Below are 17,386 nucleotides of genomic sequence, written 5' to 3' on the forward strand. Positions count from 1 at the left end.
AAGCATGCTAGATCCCCCCCCTCCCCTACTTCAGAACCTTTGCAAGGGGAACAGTGGGCACAGGAGGAAGTGTTAACCTCAGGCGATCAGGAGGAAAGACAAACGGATGATTCCTCTGCGGAGGAAACAGCGGTAGATGAACCTTTTTCAGCCTCACAATCTGAGAAATTGCTGATACAATCTCTTACGGAGCTGGTTCATTCTACTTTTCATGCTACCCCTAATGGAGTCTGCTGAAAGCTTGGTTTCTTCCTTGGGTTCCTTAAAACCTTCTCAGCCTTTGCATGTGTTTCCTGTTCATGCTTTACTAGAAAAGCTTATTTATGCTGAATGGGATCACCCGGATAAGTATTTTTCTCCCTCCAAAGAAATGTTCAGTTCTCTATCCCATGGAGAAGAAATTCACCAAAAAATGGAAGGTGCCAGCAGTTGACGCTGCGATTTCCAGTGTGAATAAAAGTCTAACTTGTCCAGTAGACAATGCAGAAATGCTTAAGGATCCAACAGATAAAAAAGGTTGGAATTCCTTTTAAAATCTGCTTTTTCCTTGGTAGGTGCCGTTGGCCTGCAGTTGCTGCAATAGGCGTCTGTCAATTCCCAAATGTTTAATTTAGACAGGCCCTTAAAGAGGTTCCTGCACAACAAGCCCGGGAATTGGCCGAACTACCAAAAGCATTATGCTTTGCCATAGATGCCATTAAAGATTCTATTCACCAGGCGTCCCACCTTGTGCTTATGCTAGTACATATGCGTAGAATCCTGTGGTTAAAAAAATTGGTCAGCTGAAGCGCCATGTAAAAAGCTCCTGACTGGGTTCCCTTTTTATGGGGATCGGCTATTTGGGGATGATTTGGACAAATACAGCCTAACAATTTTTAGTGGGAAAAGTACTCTTTTGCCAGTCAAAAGAAAGTATAAATGTCCTTCATTTAAATGGGCTCCTTCTCCTGCACCAGGGGCTTCTGCCTCTAGGCAGGGGTGATGGCCTCCACTGTCAGACTCTAGAGGAAAACCTCAGGGTCAGGCCCAGGCTCAAAAGAAGTCCTGGGGCTGGAAACCTGCAAAGCAGAATCCTAAAGCCTCATGAAGAGGCACCCCCCCCCCCCTTTGCCAGGGTGGGGGGAAGACTTCTGCAGTTTTCAGAAGTCTGGCAAGAGGAAATTCAGGACAGATGGGTCATCTCCACAGTAATGCTGGGGTACAAGCTGGCATTTTCGGGACTTTCCACCATTTCGTTTCCTGAGGCCAAACGTTCCCAAAGATGGAGATGTCCGACCCATTCTAGATCTAAAGAATCTAAGTCAGTTCCTGAAGATCCACTCCTTTCGCATGGAGATGATCAGGTCAGTAGTTTCTAACCTACCAGGAGAAGAACCTCTGGCATCTATCAAAATCAGGGATGCATATCTGCATGTTCCTAGATTTCCCGCTAACCCAAGTTGTTTGAGGTAGAACAGCAGCATTTCCAGTTTGTAGCCTTGCTCTTTTGGCTAGCTACAGCACCCTGGGTGTTTTACAAAAGTCCTGGCCCTACCTCTAGCCAGGTTAAGAGCACAGGGCGTAACAGTCTTGGCATACTTAGACTTTGTATTGCTAATAGACCAGTAGGTGGCTCGTTTAGAGAAAAGCATGTGCATTACAACCGGTTACCTGAAAAGTTTGGGTTGGATTCTCTACCTAGAGAACAGATAAAAAGGCTAGAATACTTGGATCTGATCATGGACGCAGCCCAGAAAAGTGTTCTTGCCTCAGGCAAAGATCAACACCATAAGAGCTGGTGTGAATGGTCACGTCAAAAGGCGATCCCTCTATTTACCTTTTGCATGAGGTTGCTAGGAAAGATGGTAGCTTCATTCAAAGTGGTTCCCTGTGCCCAGTTCCATTCAAGACTGTTGCAAAACCGTATCCTGGCTACTTGGAACAAAACAATTCAACTTTAGACTTGCCAATCCTGCTGTCCCCAAGCTTCAGTTGGTGGTTACTAACCCAGAATCTGCTGAAAAGAAAATCCTTCAGACCAGGTATCTGGAAAGTGGTAACGACAGATTCCAGACTTTCAGGCTGGGGAGCAGTACTAGAAAAGACAACTGTCCAAGGACCGTGGTCAAGAGCCAAAAGAACCTTGCCCATCAATATCCCAGCGATTCAGGCAGTGCGTCTGGGTCTGAAGGCCTGGGCTTCCAGGTTACGGGATTTTCCTTTCAGGATCTAATCTGACAATGGCACAGCTGTGGCCTATATCAATCACCAAGGGGGCACAAAGTCTCTTGGCACAGAGAGGTGAACCATATTCTAACTTGGGCAGAAAGGAATGTTCTGTGCCTATCGGCAGTCTTCATTCCAGGAGTAGAGAATTGGCAGGCGGACTAATTGAGTCGCCAGCGGGGGAAATGGTCTCTTCACCCTGACATTTTTTGGGCCATTTGCCAAAGATGGACTCTGGACGTAGATCTTCTTCTAGCTCAATTCAACATGAAGTTGGTCAACTGTGTCCAGGACAAGGGATCTACTTGCATGCGGAACAGATGCGTTGGTGACCCTGTGGGATCAGTTCTCACTGATCTATGCATTTCCCCCTATTCAGTTGCTGCCTCGACTTCATTGCAAGATCAAGCTGGAAAGAGCCGGTAATTCTGGTAGCACCAGCACGGTCCAGAAGGTCATGGTATGCAGAAATCGTAAAGATGGTGGGAGGGTCCATGGTCCCTCCCTGCTACGGCCAGACCTAATCTCACAGGGGGCGATATTCCATCCTACCTTAGGAATGCTAAATTTAATGGCTTGGCTATTGAAACCCACATTCTGAAGAAACGTGGGCTTTCTGGGTCAGTTATCTCTACCTTGATTAATGCAAGGAAGACAGCTTCCAGAACTATATTAGAGTCTGGGGGGCATATGTTTCCTGGTGTGAATCCAAGGGTTGGCACCCTCGGAGGTATCATAGGCAGAATTCTTGCCTTTCTACAATTGGGGGTAGAGATGGCCTTGAGTACTATTAAGGGCCAAGTCTCAGCTTTATCGGTTTTATTTTAAAGACCGCTTGCTACACATTCTTTAGTCCAAGGTTTTATGCAAAGGGTGATGTGGCCTAATCCACCAGTCAAACCTCCTTTGAACCCTTGGGACTTGAGCTTGGTTTTGTCAGTGTTACAAAAACTGTTATTTGAACCGATTACAACATATTCCCTTAGTCTTTCTGACCAAGAAGCTGTTCTTGGTTGCTATATACTCAGCAAGGAGGGTTTTGGAATTGGCTGCTCTTTCATGTAAAGAGCCATATTTGATTATTTTCATGTGGACAGAGTGGTGTTATGCCCTCAGCCAGACTTTTTACCAAAAGCGGTTTCAGGTTTTCACCTGAACCAAGATATTGTCCTGCCATTGTTTGTTTTTTTTTTTTTTGTTTTTTTTTTTTACAAAACCATGTTCCAGGGAAGAGAAGTCACTACATTGTCTTGATGTGGTGAGAGCAGTGAAAATCTATTTAAAGACAACTGGGATTAGAAAGTCTGATGTTTTATTTATTCTGCCAGAGGGTCCTAAGAGGACAGGCGGCGTCAAAATCCACTGTCACTAAGTGGATTCAGCAGGTTATAATTCAGACTTATACTTTTAAGGGTTAAGATTGCCCCTTTTCAAATCAAAGCGCACTCTACCAGGGCAGTTGGTGCTTCTTGGGCAGTGCGTCACCAGGCCTCCATGGCTCAGATCTGTAGGGCCGCAACTTGGTCTTCAGTAAATACATCCACGTGATAAAACTTGGTGAATGTAAGGAGGTATGAGGATCTCAACTTTGGGTGCAGTGTGCTGCAGGCAGCAGTATAGGCCCTCAAGTCTGGGGGTACCCTCCGGGTTGTGTCTCCCTCCCCTCAAGTAGCATTGCTATGGGACGTCCCATTAAGTTATTAACTTGGGCTCTCTGTCCCATGATATACGATAAAGAAAATAGGATTTTTATTACAGCTTACCTGTAAAATCATTTTCTTGGAGTAAATCATGGGACACAGAGGTCCCTCCCCTCTTTTGGGGTTTAAATATATTGCTTTGCTACAAACACTGAGGTACTCCTGATAGGAGGAGGGGGTTATATAGGGAGTGAATTTCCTTGATTGGGTATACCAGTGTCTATCACCTGAAGGTGCCTATATCCCAATAAGTTATTAACTTAAGCTCTGTGTCCCATGATGTACTCCAAGAAAAGGATTTTACAAGTAGGCTGTTATAAAATCCCTATTTATATTGCAAAAAGAAAAAAAGTGGTGGTCAAATACCACCAAAAGGGAGCTATATTTGTGTCCTAAAAATATAATTTGGGTACAGCATTGCATGACTGCGCAATTACCAGTTAAAATAACGCAGTGCTCTATAGCAAAAAATGGCCTGGTCCTTCTGGAGCTCAAGTTGGTAAAAAAATTTAATTAGCAAGGTCTAACTAAATGGTAAGAAAAAATATAATAAAACTGTCACTGTAAAAATATAAATGTAGCCTACCTTAACCACTTGAAGACCCGGCCTATTCTCACATTTCTCTAATAGATGTAAAAATCCGAGGTGGTGTGTGGGGGTTTTTTTTTTTTTTTTTTTTTTTTTTTAAGCGGGGGCCCTAGAGAATAAAATGGCAATTGCAATTTATGTCACACGGTATTTGCGCAGCGTGTTTTTCAAATGCAATAAAAAAAAAATACATTTTAATGCGAAAAAAACCACAATCTACGTTTTAACCCAATTATATTGTACAAAAAATAAACATAAGTAAATACCCAACAATTTTGCGGAAATTGTGTAATGTCGACAAACTGCGATTCTTAATCTCCAATTTTTTTATTTTTTTTTACGTTCTTTATTTTTACTCTACCCCTTTAATTTTTTTTTTTTTTTATATATTATTTTATTTATTTTTTGTTACAAGAAATGTAAACAATACCTTGTGATAGCAATATAGCATGACAGGTCCTCTTTATGGAGACATCTAGGGTCTATAAAACCCCACATCTCTGCTACCCTTGAAAGCACGAGCGAGGACAGGTGCTTTAAATTGGAGTCAATGGCTTGGTATGTTGGACAGCTATTTTTGTCTAATAAATTCCCCAAAAATTCTCAGAACCATTGTCCTAGACCAGGGATATGCAACTAGCGGACCTCCAGCTGTTGCAGAACTACAAGTCCCATGAGGCGCATAGCAAGACTGACAGCCACAAGCATGACACCCAGAGGCAGAGCATGATGGACTTGTAGTTTTGCAACAGCTGGAGATCTGCTAATTGCATATCCCTGTCCTAGACCATAGAGATGATCGCGGACATTCCGGTTCCCGATCACCTCTACAGCAATGGGCTGTAACCGACGGATTAGATGCCGGGCTCTCTGGTGGGACTGAAGAGCCCACAAAAGCATCGGAGCAGCGGTAAGGGTCCCCTCACCTATTGTCCTAATTAGTCGCTATGGTATAACTGAACACAATCGCGTACATGTACAGTGCTTGAAAAAGTATTCATACCCCTCAATTTCCCACATTTTGTCATGTTGCAACCAAAAACATGTATTTTATGTGATAGACCAACACAAAGTGGCTCATAATTGTGAAGTGGAAGGAAAATGATAAATGATACAAATATGTGAAAAGTGTGTGTGTGTGTGTGGCTTGTATTCAGCCCCTTTACTCTGATACCTCTAACTAAAATCTAGTGGTACCAATTCCCTTCAGAAGTCACCTAATTAGTAAATAGAGCCCACCTGTGTAATTTATAATCTCCGTATAAATACAGCTGTTCTGTGAAGCCCTCAGAGGCTTGTTGGAGAACCTTGGTGAACAAACAGCATCATGAAGGCCAAGGAACACACTGGACAGGTCAGGGATAAAGTTGTGGAGAAGTGTTAATTTAAAAAAATGCCAAGCTTTGAACATCTCACGGAGCACTGTTCAATCCATCTGAAAAAGCGGATTGGATGTGCACTGCCAAAAAAAGTGTTAGCTTTTGTTTTTGTTTTTTTTTTTTTTTTTTTCAGGTCATACGTTATGATTGAATAGGCTATTTCAAATTCGGAAATTCAAAATTTTGAAAATCTGAAATAATGACAAATGACTAACAATATATCGTAAAAAATACTGCGCTATCCCATAAGTGGAAATGATCCCCACATGTGTGTGATGAAAAGACAAATATCTCAAACCAAAAATTGAAATGTAAAATGCTGCTGCAACCTTAGATGTGAAACAACCTCCACCTTACTAGCTATACAATTTAAAGGCTGCGCTGCTAGTGCAAATACATGATCATATTAACTGAAAATACCATAATTATGAATGAACACAAGTGAATTGTTTCATAACACAAAAAAAAAAAATGCACATAAATCGTATGCAAAAAAAAGAATCGCATGCAAAAAAAATGAGTGGAACATTCAGTAAACAAAAACGATTAAGTAGAGTCCATTTAGTCATAGATTGAAATGAACTGTAGGTCTTGTGGGTGTAGAAAATGGTTGGATAGAGGGAGAAAGACACCCTTCCTTCAAGTGATATAAAGATTATCTCCGTAGGGAGCGTGATGTTAAAATAGAGAGAAGATCCTCCACCTCAAGTAAGGTAAGCCCCTTACCAGATCCAAAGATCTCCTGTCACAGAGATCATGCACACATGTGGCTGTGTCCCCCAGCCACTGGGTCTCTGTCAGTGCGCAGATCGGAAGCCACCTCTCCAGGAAATCAATCCAAACGTGATTTATCCGCTCACAGACCATGGATAAATAGGAAAGAAATGCTCCATAGCGTAATACAGTTAAAATCCACTTTAATTTATAAAAGAAAAGCACTTACAATTTGTGCAGTAAAGATCGCTTATAAAAACATGTAGCGCCGGCCGGCTTCAGCTGCTGCCCGTTTCTTCCGGGTTCAGCGTGGTATGGTGGTGACGTCAGCACGCCGCTCCTCCCTACGCCGTTTCAACAAATCTGTCGTCTTCCTGGGATTTGTTGAAACGGCGTAGGGAGGAGCGGCGTGCTGACGTCACCACCATACCACGCTGAACCCGGAAGAAACGGGCAGCAGCTGAAGCCGGCCGGCGCTACATGTTTTTATAAGCGATCTTTACTGCACAAATTGTAAGTGCTTTTCTTTTATAAATTAAAGTGGATTTTAACTGTATTACGCTATGGAGCATTTCTTTCCTATTTATCCATGGTCTGTGAGCGGATAAATCACGTTTGGATTGATTTCCTGGAGAGGTGGCTTCCGATCTGCGCACTGACAGAGACCCAGTGGCTGGGGGACACAGCCACATGTGTGCATGATCTCTGTGACAGGAGATCTTTGGATCTGGTAAGGGGCTTACCTTACTTGAGGTGGAGGATCTTCTCTCTATTTTAACATCACGCTCCCTACGGAGATAATCTTTATATCACTTGAAGGAAGGGTGTCTTTCTCCCTCTATCCAACCATTTTCTACACCCACAAGACCTACAGTTCATTTCAATCTATGACTAAATGGACTCTACTTAATCGTTTTTGTTTACTGAATGTTCCACTCATTTTTTTTGCATGCGATTCTTTTTTTTGCATACGATTTATGTGCATTTTTTTTTTTTTTGTGTTATGAAACAATTCACTTGTGTTCATTCATAATTATGGTATTTTCAGTTAATATGATCATGTATTTGCACTAGCAGCGCAGCCTTTAAATTGTATAAATGACTAACAAGTTTTAGGTATTGAAATTTCCTTTCAAATTTGGCTGTTGGCAAACGTAACAAATACAAATGTATCCAAAATAGCGAATGGCGCATCTAAACGAATAGAACGTAACAAATTAATAATAAATAGTATATATATTTTTTTTTTATTTGTTACATTCCATTAGTAACTTCAGATTTTGTATTTGTAACGTTCACTAATTGACAAATTTGAAAGGAAATTCCCATACCTATAATTTAATTTAATAGTTTAGTTATTTCACATTTTCGGGTTTTCTAATTGTCAGATTTTCGTTCTTTTTGGATTTTTGTTCTCTTCGGATTTTCAAATTTCAGAAAAATTAGTTTAGCGTTTTCCGTTAATTTTAATATTTCCCAATTTTAACTAATATATTGAATTTAGTCAAAACCAATTCGGAACAAAATTAATTGCACGTGTCTTCTAAAGTATGACAAAACCAAACCTACCAAGACATGGCCGTCCAACTAAATTGACCGGCCGGGCAAGGAGAACATTCGTCAGAGAAGAGCCAAGAGGTCCATGGTAACTCTGGAGGAGCTGCAGAGATCCACAGCTCAGGTGGGAGAATCTGTCCACAGGACAACTATTAAGCCACGTACACATGAGCGGAATGTCCGACAGAAAAAGTCAGACGGAAGCTTTTCATCGTCTATTCCGATCGTGTGTAGGCCTCGACTTTTTTTTTTTTCTCAAATTCTGAGGGACCTAGAGATGAAACATGTTCTAAATATTTCCGATGGAACCAATTCCTATCGGGAAAACCGCTTGTCTGTATGCTGTTCCAACGGACCAAAAACTATGCATGCTCTGAAGCAAGCACGAGATGGAAGCTATTGGCTATTGAACTTCCTTTTTTCTAGCCCCGTCGTAAGTATTGTATGTCACCGCGTTCTTGACGGCCTGACTTTGGTTGGACCGTGTGTAGGCAAGACCGCTTGAATGGAATTCCATCAGAAACCTTCAGAGTTTATTCCGACGGCAAAACCGGTCGCGTGTACGCGGCATAAGTCGTGCACTCCACAAATCTGCCCTTTATGAAAGAGTAACCAGAAGAAAGCAATTGTTGAAAGAGCCATTAAAAGTCCCATTTGCAGTTTGTGAGAAGCCAAACGTGGTAAAAAGCACTGGTCAGATGAGACCATAATTGAACTTTTTGCCCTAAAAGTAAAACGCTATGTGATGGAAAACTCTGCACATAACCCTGAACACACCATCCCTACCGTGAAACATGGTGGTGGCAGCATCATGTTGTGGGGATGCTTTAATTCAGCAGGGACAGGAAAGCTGGTCAGAGTTGATGGGAATAAACTGGGATAAAATATTAGGAACAAAGAATACGGAGGAGAGATGGGTTTGCTTTAAGAGCATATTAAATAAGGGCATTAGCCAATGTATCCCATTGGGTAATAAATTTAAAAGGGCGAACAAAAGTCCTGGATGGCTTAACTCCAATGTAAAAATGCATATAAAAGCAAAGGAGAAGGCCTTCAAAAAATACAAGGTTGAGGGATCATCCTCCAGCATTCAGACTTTATAAAGAATGCAACAGGAAATGTAAGGGTGCAATTAGGACAGCTAAGATAGAACATGAAAGACCCATGGCGGAGGAGAGCAAAAAAAATCCCAAGAAATTCTTTAGGTATGTAAACAGTAAAAAAGGAGGACAGACCATATTGGCCCCATAAAGAATGAGGAAGGACATCTGGTTACAAAGGATGGGGAGATGGTGAAGGTATTGAATTTATTCTTCTCCTCAGTCTTCAGGAGTGAATCAGGGGGCTTCAGTAACCAAAACTGCAGTGTTTATCCTCATGACACAACACAGGAAGCACCTCCATGGTTAACAGAGGACGGAATTAAAATTAGACTTGAGAAACTTAACATTAATAAATCACCGGGACCAGATGGCTTGCATCCAAGGGTACTTGGGGAACTCAGTCAGGTGATTGCCAGACCGTTGTTCCTAATTTTTATGAACAGTCTACTGACTGGAATGGTACCAGCTGATTGGAGAAAAGCCAATGTAGCACCAATATTTAAAAAGGGCCCAAAATACATCCCTGGGAATTACAGACCAGTTAGCCTAACATCAATAGTATGTAAACTCTTGGAGGGGATAAGGGACTATATACAAGATTTTAGTAATAAGAACGGTATCATTAGCAGTAATCAGCATGGATTCATGAAGAATCGTTCTTGCCAAACCAATCTATTAACCTTCTATGAGGAGGTGAGTTGCCATCTAGATAAAGGAAGGCCCGTAGACGTGGTGTATCTGGATTTTGCAAAAGCATTTGACACAGTTCCCCATAAACGTTTACTGTACAAGATAAGGTCCATTGGCATGGACCATAGGGTGAGTACATGGATTGAAAACTGGCTACAAGGGCGAGTTCAGAGGGTGGTGATAAATGGGGAGTACTCAGAATGGTCAGGGGTGGGTAGTGGGGTCCCACAGGGTTCTGTGCTGGGACCAATCCTATTTAATTTGTTTATAAACGATCTGGAGGATGGGATAAACAGTTCAATCTCTGTATTTGCAGATGATACTAAGCTAAGCAGGGCAATAACTTCTCCGCAGGACGTGGCAACCTTGCAAAAAGACCTGAACAAATTAATGGGGTGGGCGACTACATGGCAAATGAGGTTCAATGTAGAAAAAATGTAAAATTAATGCATTTGGGTGGCAAAAATATGAATGCAATCTATAGACTGGGGGGAGAACCTCTGGGGGAATCTAGGATGGAAAAGGACCTGGGAGTCCTAGTAGCTGATCGGCTCAGCAATGGCATGCAATGCCAAGCTGCTGCTAACAAAGCAAACAGAATATTGGCATGCATTAAAATGGGGATCAACTCCAGAGATAAAACGATAATTCTCCCGCTCTACAAGACTCTGGTCCGGCCGCACCTGGAGTATGCTGTCCAGTTCTGGGCACCAGTCCTCAGGAAGGATGTACTGGAAATGGAGCGAGTACAAAGAAGGGCAACAAAGCTAATAAAGGGTCTGGAGGATCTTAGTTATGAGGAAAGGTTGCGAGCACTGAACTTATTCTCTCTGGAGAAGAGACGCTTGAGAGGGGATATGATTTCAATTTACAAATACCGGACTGGTGACCCCACAATAGGGTTAAAACTTTTTTGCAGAAGAGAGTTTAACAAGACTCGTGGCCACTCATTAAAATTAGAAGAAAAGAGGTTTAACCTTAAACTACGTAGAGGGTTCTTTTACTGTAAGAGCGGCAAGGATGTGGAATTCCCTTCCACAGGCGGTGGTCTCAGCGGGGAGCATTGATAGCTTCAAGAAACTATTAGATAATCACCTGAATGACCACAACATACAGGGATATATAATGTAATACTGACACATAATCACACACATAGGTTGGACTTGTGTCTTTTTTAAACCTCACCTACTATGTAACTATGTAACTATGGAAGATGGATGGAGCCAAATACAGGGCAATCTTAGAAGAAAACCTGTTAGAATCTGCAAAAGCCTTGAGACTGTGGCGGAGGTTCACCTTCCATCAGGACAACGCCCCTAAACATACAGCCAGAGCTACAATGGAATGGTTTAGTTTAAAGAATATTCATGTGTTAGTCTTGGCCCAGTCAAAGTCTGACCTAAATCCACCCTTCATGCCATTCATTGTGTACAATTGTGTTGCTAGGTGAGGTCACAGTAATTGCGTGGTAAGGACCGGGTCAATCGCACACCATCTGTAGCATGTGTTTAGCTGTGGCCAATCGCAGCTAACCACAACAAAACCAACTGACTTTCATTACTTAAAAAAAAAAAAAAAAAAACCCTGATCACTTCCCCAGAGTAGTACCATGTTACTATATTAACATTTGTATTGCTCTGGTCACAGAATGTAAAATAGTAATTTTTTTTTTTTTCATACAGTCAGTGTCCCTGGTCATCACCACACCAGTTATATGATGACACTGTACTGCACTGGTCAAAAAAATATAAATAAATATATATACATCTCCTCGTTTTTTATAGTGTTTTTAACCATAAAAATTACAGCTTCAAAAAAAAAAAAACACCATGCCTCTTACTAAATACCTTGTACTGTCCTATTTTTCCAAAAAGGGTAATTTGGTGGGTATTTGTACTGTCCTGGCGTGTTTTTGCTTAACCCCTTCCTGACCGGAGCACGCCGAGGTATGTCGGCAAAATGGCACGGCTGGGCAAATGAGCGTACAGGTACGTCTATTTGAATTTCCTGCCGTGCCATTGCCGGGAGCTCCGTGAGTTGGGTCGCCGGTCCTGCAGACTCAATTGCCGCGGGGATAACCGCGATCGTCTCACGGAGAGCATGAACGGGGAGATGCTGATGTAAACAGCATCTCCCCATTCTGCCTAGTGACAGTGTCACTGATCTCTGCTCCCTGTCATCGGGAGCTGTGATCAGTGACTGTCACACACAGCCCAACCCCCCCCCCCCACACACACACACACAGAAGTCACTCCCAGTACTGATTTAACCCCTCCCTGCCCCTAGTGGTTAACCCCTTCACTGCCAGTGTCACTTACACAGGAATCAATGCATTTTTATAGCACTGATTGCTGTGTAAATGACAATGGTCTCAAATATGTGTCAAATGTCCGCCATAATGTCGCAGTCACAATAAAAATTGCTGATTGCCGCCATTACTAGTAAAAATTATGAATAAAAATGCCATAAAACTATCCCCTAGTTTGTAAACGCTATAACTTTTGCGTAAACCAATCAAACTCTTATTGCGATTTCTTTTTTTTTTTTTTACCAAAAATATGTAGAAGAATACGTATCGGCCTAAACTGAGGGGAAAAAATTTTATATTTTTGGGGATGTTCATTATAGTAAAAAATGCATGTTTTTCAAAATTGTCGCCATTATTTTGTTTATAGCGCAAAAAATAATCGCAGGGATGATCAAATACCACCAAAAGAAAGCACTCTTTGTGGGGCAAAAAGACGTCAATTTTGTTTGGGAGCCACGTCGTACGACCGCAATTGTCAGTTAAAGCGACGCAGTGCCGATTCGCAAAAAGTGCTCTGGTCAGGAAGGGGGTAAATTCTTCCGGGGCTGAAGTGGTTAAAATGAGATCGGATGTCAGCACATCAGGATTGATGCATTTTCAGAAGCATATGCCATAGTTTGTGGCGGTCGGTGCTTAATATATGGGGGGGGGGGGGGGGGGGCAAAATAATGCCAACCCCCCCCCCCCCCCTGCAGGAGATGAGCAGTGATCCGGGTATTACCTTTCCGGGGTCGGGGGCAATGAAGAGCCAGGCTGTTGATTCTCCTTCTGGGCAAACGGGAAGTATGTGACACAATTGGCCAGGGAGTTCTAAGACTCTCCCTGGCTAATCGGGTCACAGAAACTGCTTCCTGATTGGCCGGCAGGAGAATCGGGATGACCATAGAAAATTTTAACTTGCTACTGTCACACAACTGGTTGGGCTCGGGGGTGCAGTGCTCTGCGCCCACCCTTTTTTGCAGCAAATTGGTGCCTCAGGCTCTAATCATCATGTTCTTCAAAAAAAAAAAAACCCAGTGGAATCCATGCGTCCGGCACCCTGCATATAGATTGGGGGTTGTGCCCCTGCACCCTGCATTATGGGCAGTCACTGGTTTGTGGAGTCTACAACTTTCTTGTAGACTACTATAGACTGATTTGGGTTTTCTTCACCGAAAGAAATGTAGTAGAATACATTTTGTCCTAAATCTATGAAGAACAATACTTTTATTTGCAAAATTTATAACCAAAGAAAATTCAGTTCCCACCGGTGCAGCCTCATCAGCGTGATTACTTTTATTTGTAAAATTTAATGACAAATTAAGAAATTTCTTTCAAATTTTTCAGTCTTTTTTTTTCATTTATTTAGTTAAAAAGTACAGTATACCATTACCGCTCAATTGTCATTCAAAGTGTGACAGCTCTGAAAGCTGAAAATTGTCCTGGGCAGGAAGGGGGTAGAAGTGCCCGGTATTGATGTAGTTTTAACTGCATTCTAACTTCCCCCCCCCCCCCCCCCCCCACTAACAGATTAGAAGAGGAAACTTTATCTATCAAGGCCAGAAAGAGAAAAGTAACGAAGACCCTTTCATCCTTGGGCATGAATGTTGGAGAGGTAAGTCTTTAATGGTGGTTCAAAGTCAAGATTACAAGACAGACGTGTAAGTTGACCAAGTGATCTCAGACCCGCAGAACCACTCTAGACCTGCTCCTCCCACCTGTCAATGGACAAACCGGGTGCTGGCTCAGAAGACCATCTTCCCTCACCATTATAAGGACTAGATGGAGAGCCGTACTCTGATCTCCACTTTATTTATTTTATTTTCTTCAATCAACAGCATATGTAAGGTAAACCAGTTTCTCAGGGGCATGCGCATTCCACTGTTGCTTATACTGGGTGAAAAGGACACTACCAGATGTGCTGTGATGGCTCGGTGTGCAGATGGTGCCAGGCAGCCTATTTAAAGGGGGGCATCACTGGGAGAAGTTGCTAAATGGTCTTTAGTTTGTTCTGTGTGCCCTGAGACTTGATCCGCTATATTTGCCTTCTTGTGCATGACCCCACTTCTCCTTGCACTTCTCCTCTGCCTCAACTTTGCTATCTAGTTTACTTTGATGTCAGCCTGTTGACTGGACTTGTCTCTTATTGCTGCTTCCGTACTGATTTTTCCAGCTGTTTACTGACCTTGGATTACTTCCTGGACTTGCTCTGCCTGCCAATTCGGTCCCTCGCTGCCTGGCTGTCGCTCACTGCTTCCTGGCCCCAGCTAACAGGTTATTGGCACCCCCCCATGTCTATTATGTAAGGCCAAGCCTGATGGCTTATCTATAGATGGCACTGTACTTGAGCTTCAGTCTAAATGAAGAAATCTAGGGGTGATATTTGATGCTAGTTTAACCTTTTGACCCACATGTACAAAATGTCAGAACATCTTTTTTCCACTTGAGAAACATTGCATCCTGTGCTATCATACACTGAAGCTGAAAAGCTGATCCATACATTTGTGTTCTCCTGACTCAACTGCTGCAATGCTCTACTCGCTGGTGTACCTAAATCCACTATTGATTGACTGCAATATGTACAGCCAAAATCTTGACTAGGTCGGGTAGTCCTCATATTACCCCTATTCTGGAGTCCTTGCACTGGCTACCTGTCAGGTTTTGCATAGACTTTAAGATCCCTTTGCTCACCTACAAGGCTCTTTATGGCTTGGCACCCCACTATCTCTCTGAACTATTAACTAACTCCTCCCCTGTAACCTCCGCTCCTCAAATTCTGGTCTTCTGTTTGTGTCCCCTACTTGCCTACACCAGATGTGAGACTAGCCTTCTCCTGCTATGCCCCAAAACTCTGGAACAACTTTCCAAATAAAATCAGGGAGTCCTCTTCTCAACTTTCAAATCAAATCTAAAAACTATTTTCTTTAGACAAGCTTTCACGTAATTTTGTTCGTGGGTGTTTGTTTTTTTTTTTTTTTTTTTCTTTGTAAAGCGCTTTTGAGAAGCTATCTTTAATGGCACTACATAAAATGGAATATTCTCAAAATTACTAATAATTAGTAGTATTAATCATTCCTGTTCTGGTGCCAAGCTGCTTCTGCATCCTGTCCTGAGGACTGCAAGTTTCAGCTCTGCCCACCTAAGGAGCGGACACCACCAGCTACTCCGATACTCATGTCCTCACACTGTCTCCTTTCAGGAGCGTAGGGCAGGAGTTGTAAGAGACAAATCCATAATGTTCCAGTCTATAGCATGTACGTGATGATATAGCTGCAACCGTGAGGTCTCCATCCAGAAACTACTACCACTTTAACGTGTTTCACCTCAAACTGTTTAGTCAAAAAGCTACCCATAACCCTTAACTCCAACCTAACCCTTGTGACCAAAGCCATTTATGGTGAAATGCAGGAAGGAAGTGGTGGCTTCTGGATGGAGACATCATAGCTGCAGCTATACTGTTGATTTAAATAAGTATTTGCAACAGTAGAGATGAGTGCGGCTCTCATTCATCTATTCCTTTGACAAAGTGATCCTCCTATAAGCAAGCTTTCCCTTCAACCTTGTACTATGTGAGCTCCACACAGATGATGATTCGTCCCATACTTGTATTCAGTTTTGATTTTTTTATTGGTTTCTTACAACTGTCCATTTATATATCCTAAAGTGGAAAAATAAAAAAATTGTGCTAAATAAACACCAATGTGAATAAAGTCCAACAGATCTATGGATCAAGGAAAAACCAGAAGTGCTGTAGAAAGTGCAAAAGGAATCCAACGATATCCTCCACCAAGTGACGTCACCAACATACTCAGGTTGTGCTCTTACCCCATGGTGTGGACCCTCTATTATGGAAGGTAAAGTGCGTTTGGAATATATCAGCTCCAGGCATCAAAAAGGAAGTAGTGCAGGCAGTACACGTCTCTCCAGCCATTCCTCCCACAGCAGAATCAAAACCTCATGTCTGCCAAGGAAGCAGGAGAGATGCTGTTGGTTTTGCTACTGGGAGAACTTGCTTGGCTGACATGAGGTTTTGATTCTGCTGTGGGAGGAATGGCTGGAGAGACTTGTACTGCCTGCACTACTTCCGTATTGATGCCTGGAGCTGGTATATCCCAAAGCGCACTTGACCTTCTATAATTGAGGGTCAACGCCAACGGGGTAAGAGCACATCCTGACTTTGTTGGTGACGTCACTTGGTGGAGGAGATCGTTGGATTCCTTTTGCACTTTATACGGCACTTCTGGTTTTTCCTTGATCTGTTGGATTTATACATCAGTTGGACTTTATTCACATTAGTGTTTAGCGCAACTTTTTTTTTATTTTTCATTTGATTTGTTGTTTATCTCTCACATGTACTGTTGCTGCTTTTTGGTTATATTTTGTTAGCATAGATGTATAGATATTCTATAGTCTAACAGTGATACGTCTTAATAATAATCTTGCTGTTATTTTTTTTCAAAAGAATGCCGACCCTCCTGTAATTGCAGTCTTGGGATCTGGGGGTGGATTTCGTGCCATGGTTGGTTTTCTGGGTGCGATTTCTAAACTGGCTGAACTCAACCTTTTAGGTGCCGTTACATACATCGGTGGGATATCTGGATCAACATGGTATATACATTATGTATTCAACAACTTGCTATATAATTGGTTATAATCTAGCAGCTATTGTGTAACCCCTTCATGCCCAAGGCAATTAAAAAAAAAAAAAAAAAAAATTCATACCTGTTTTTATTTAAATTTTTTTTTTTTTTTTTTTGTTCTAGAAAATTCCAGTACTTTCACTTTTTTTTTTTTTTTTTTTTTTTTTTTTTTTTTTTTCAGTTTTTGTTATATTGCAGCCTGATACTACAGTTTAAACTTAGAATTTTAGAAATGCTTGCAAATATATGAAAAAGGAAAAACATCAAATATCAAATTGGCAGAAGTATTCAGACCTTTTGCAACACCACCCAGATGCCTCCAATTTATCTTGATCATTGCTGACATGTTTCTACACCTTAAAGTCCACCTCCTGGTAAATGTATGTAAATTGATTGGATGTGATTTGGAAAGGCACACACCTCTATAAAAGGCCTCACAGCTGACGATCCATACTGTATCAGAGCAAAAGCCATGAGGTCAGAGGAATTGCCTGCAGAGCCCGGGCAGGATTATTGCACAGA

General features: G+C 42.0%; 1 protein-coding gene across 1 annotated transcript in view; it reads left to right on the forward strand.

Moving 5' to 3' along the window:
* Nucleotides 1-17,386, forward strand: part of LOC141128932 (cytosolic phospholipase A2 gamma-like) — a 93,079-nt gene that overhangs the window by 14,483 nt on the left and 61,210 nt on the right. Inside the window, exons 4-5 of the mRNA XM_073616589.1 lie at nucleotides 13,755-13,839; nucleotides 16,687-16,832. Coding sequence (XP_073472690.1) covers nucleotides 13,755-13,839; nucleotides 16,687-16,832 — 231 coding nt within the window. The remainder of the gene's footprint in view (nucleotides 1-13,754; nucleotides 13,840-16,686; nucleotides 16,833-17,386) is intronic.

Source organism: Aquarana catesbeiana, linkage group LG01 (genome assembly GCF_042186555.1).
Source record: "Aquarana catesbeiana isolate 2022-GZ linkage group LG01, ASM4218655v1, whole genome shotgun sequence".
NCBI classification, from domain to species: Eukaryota; Metazoa; Chordata; class Amphibia; order Anura; family Ranidae; genus Aquarana; species Aquarana catesbeiana.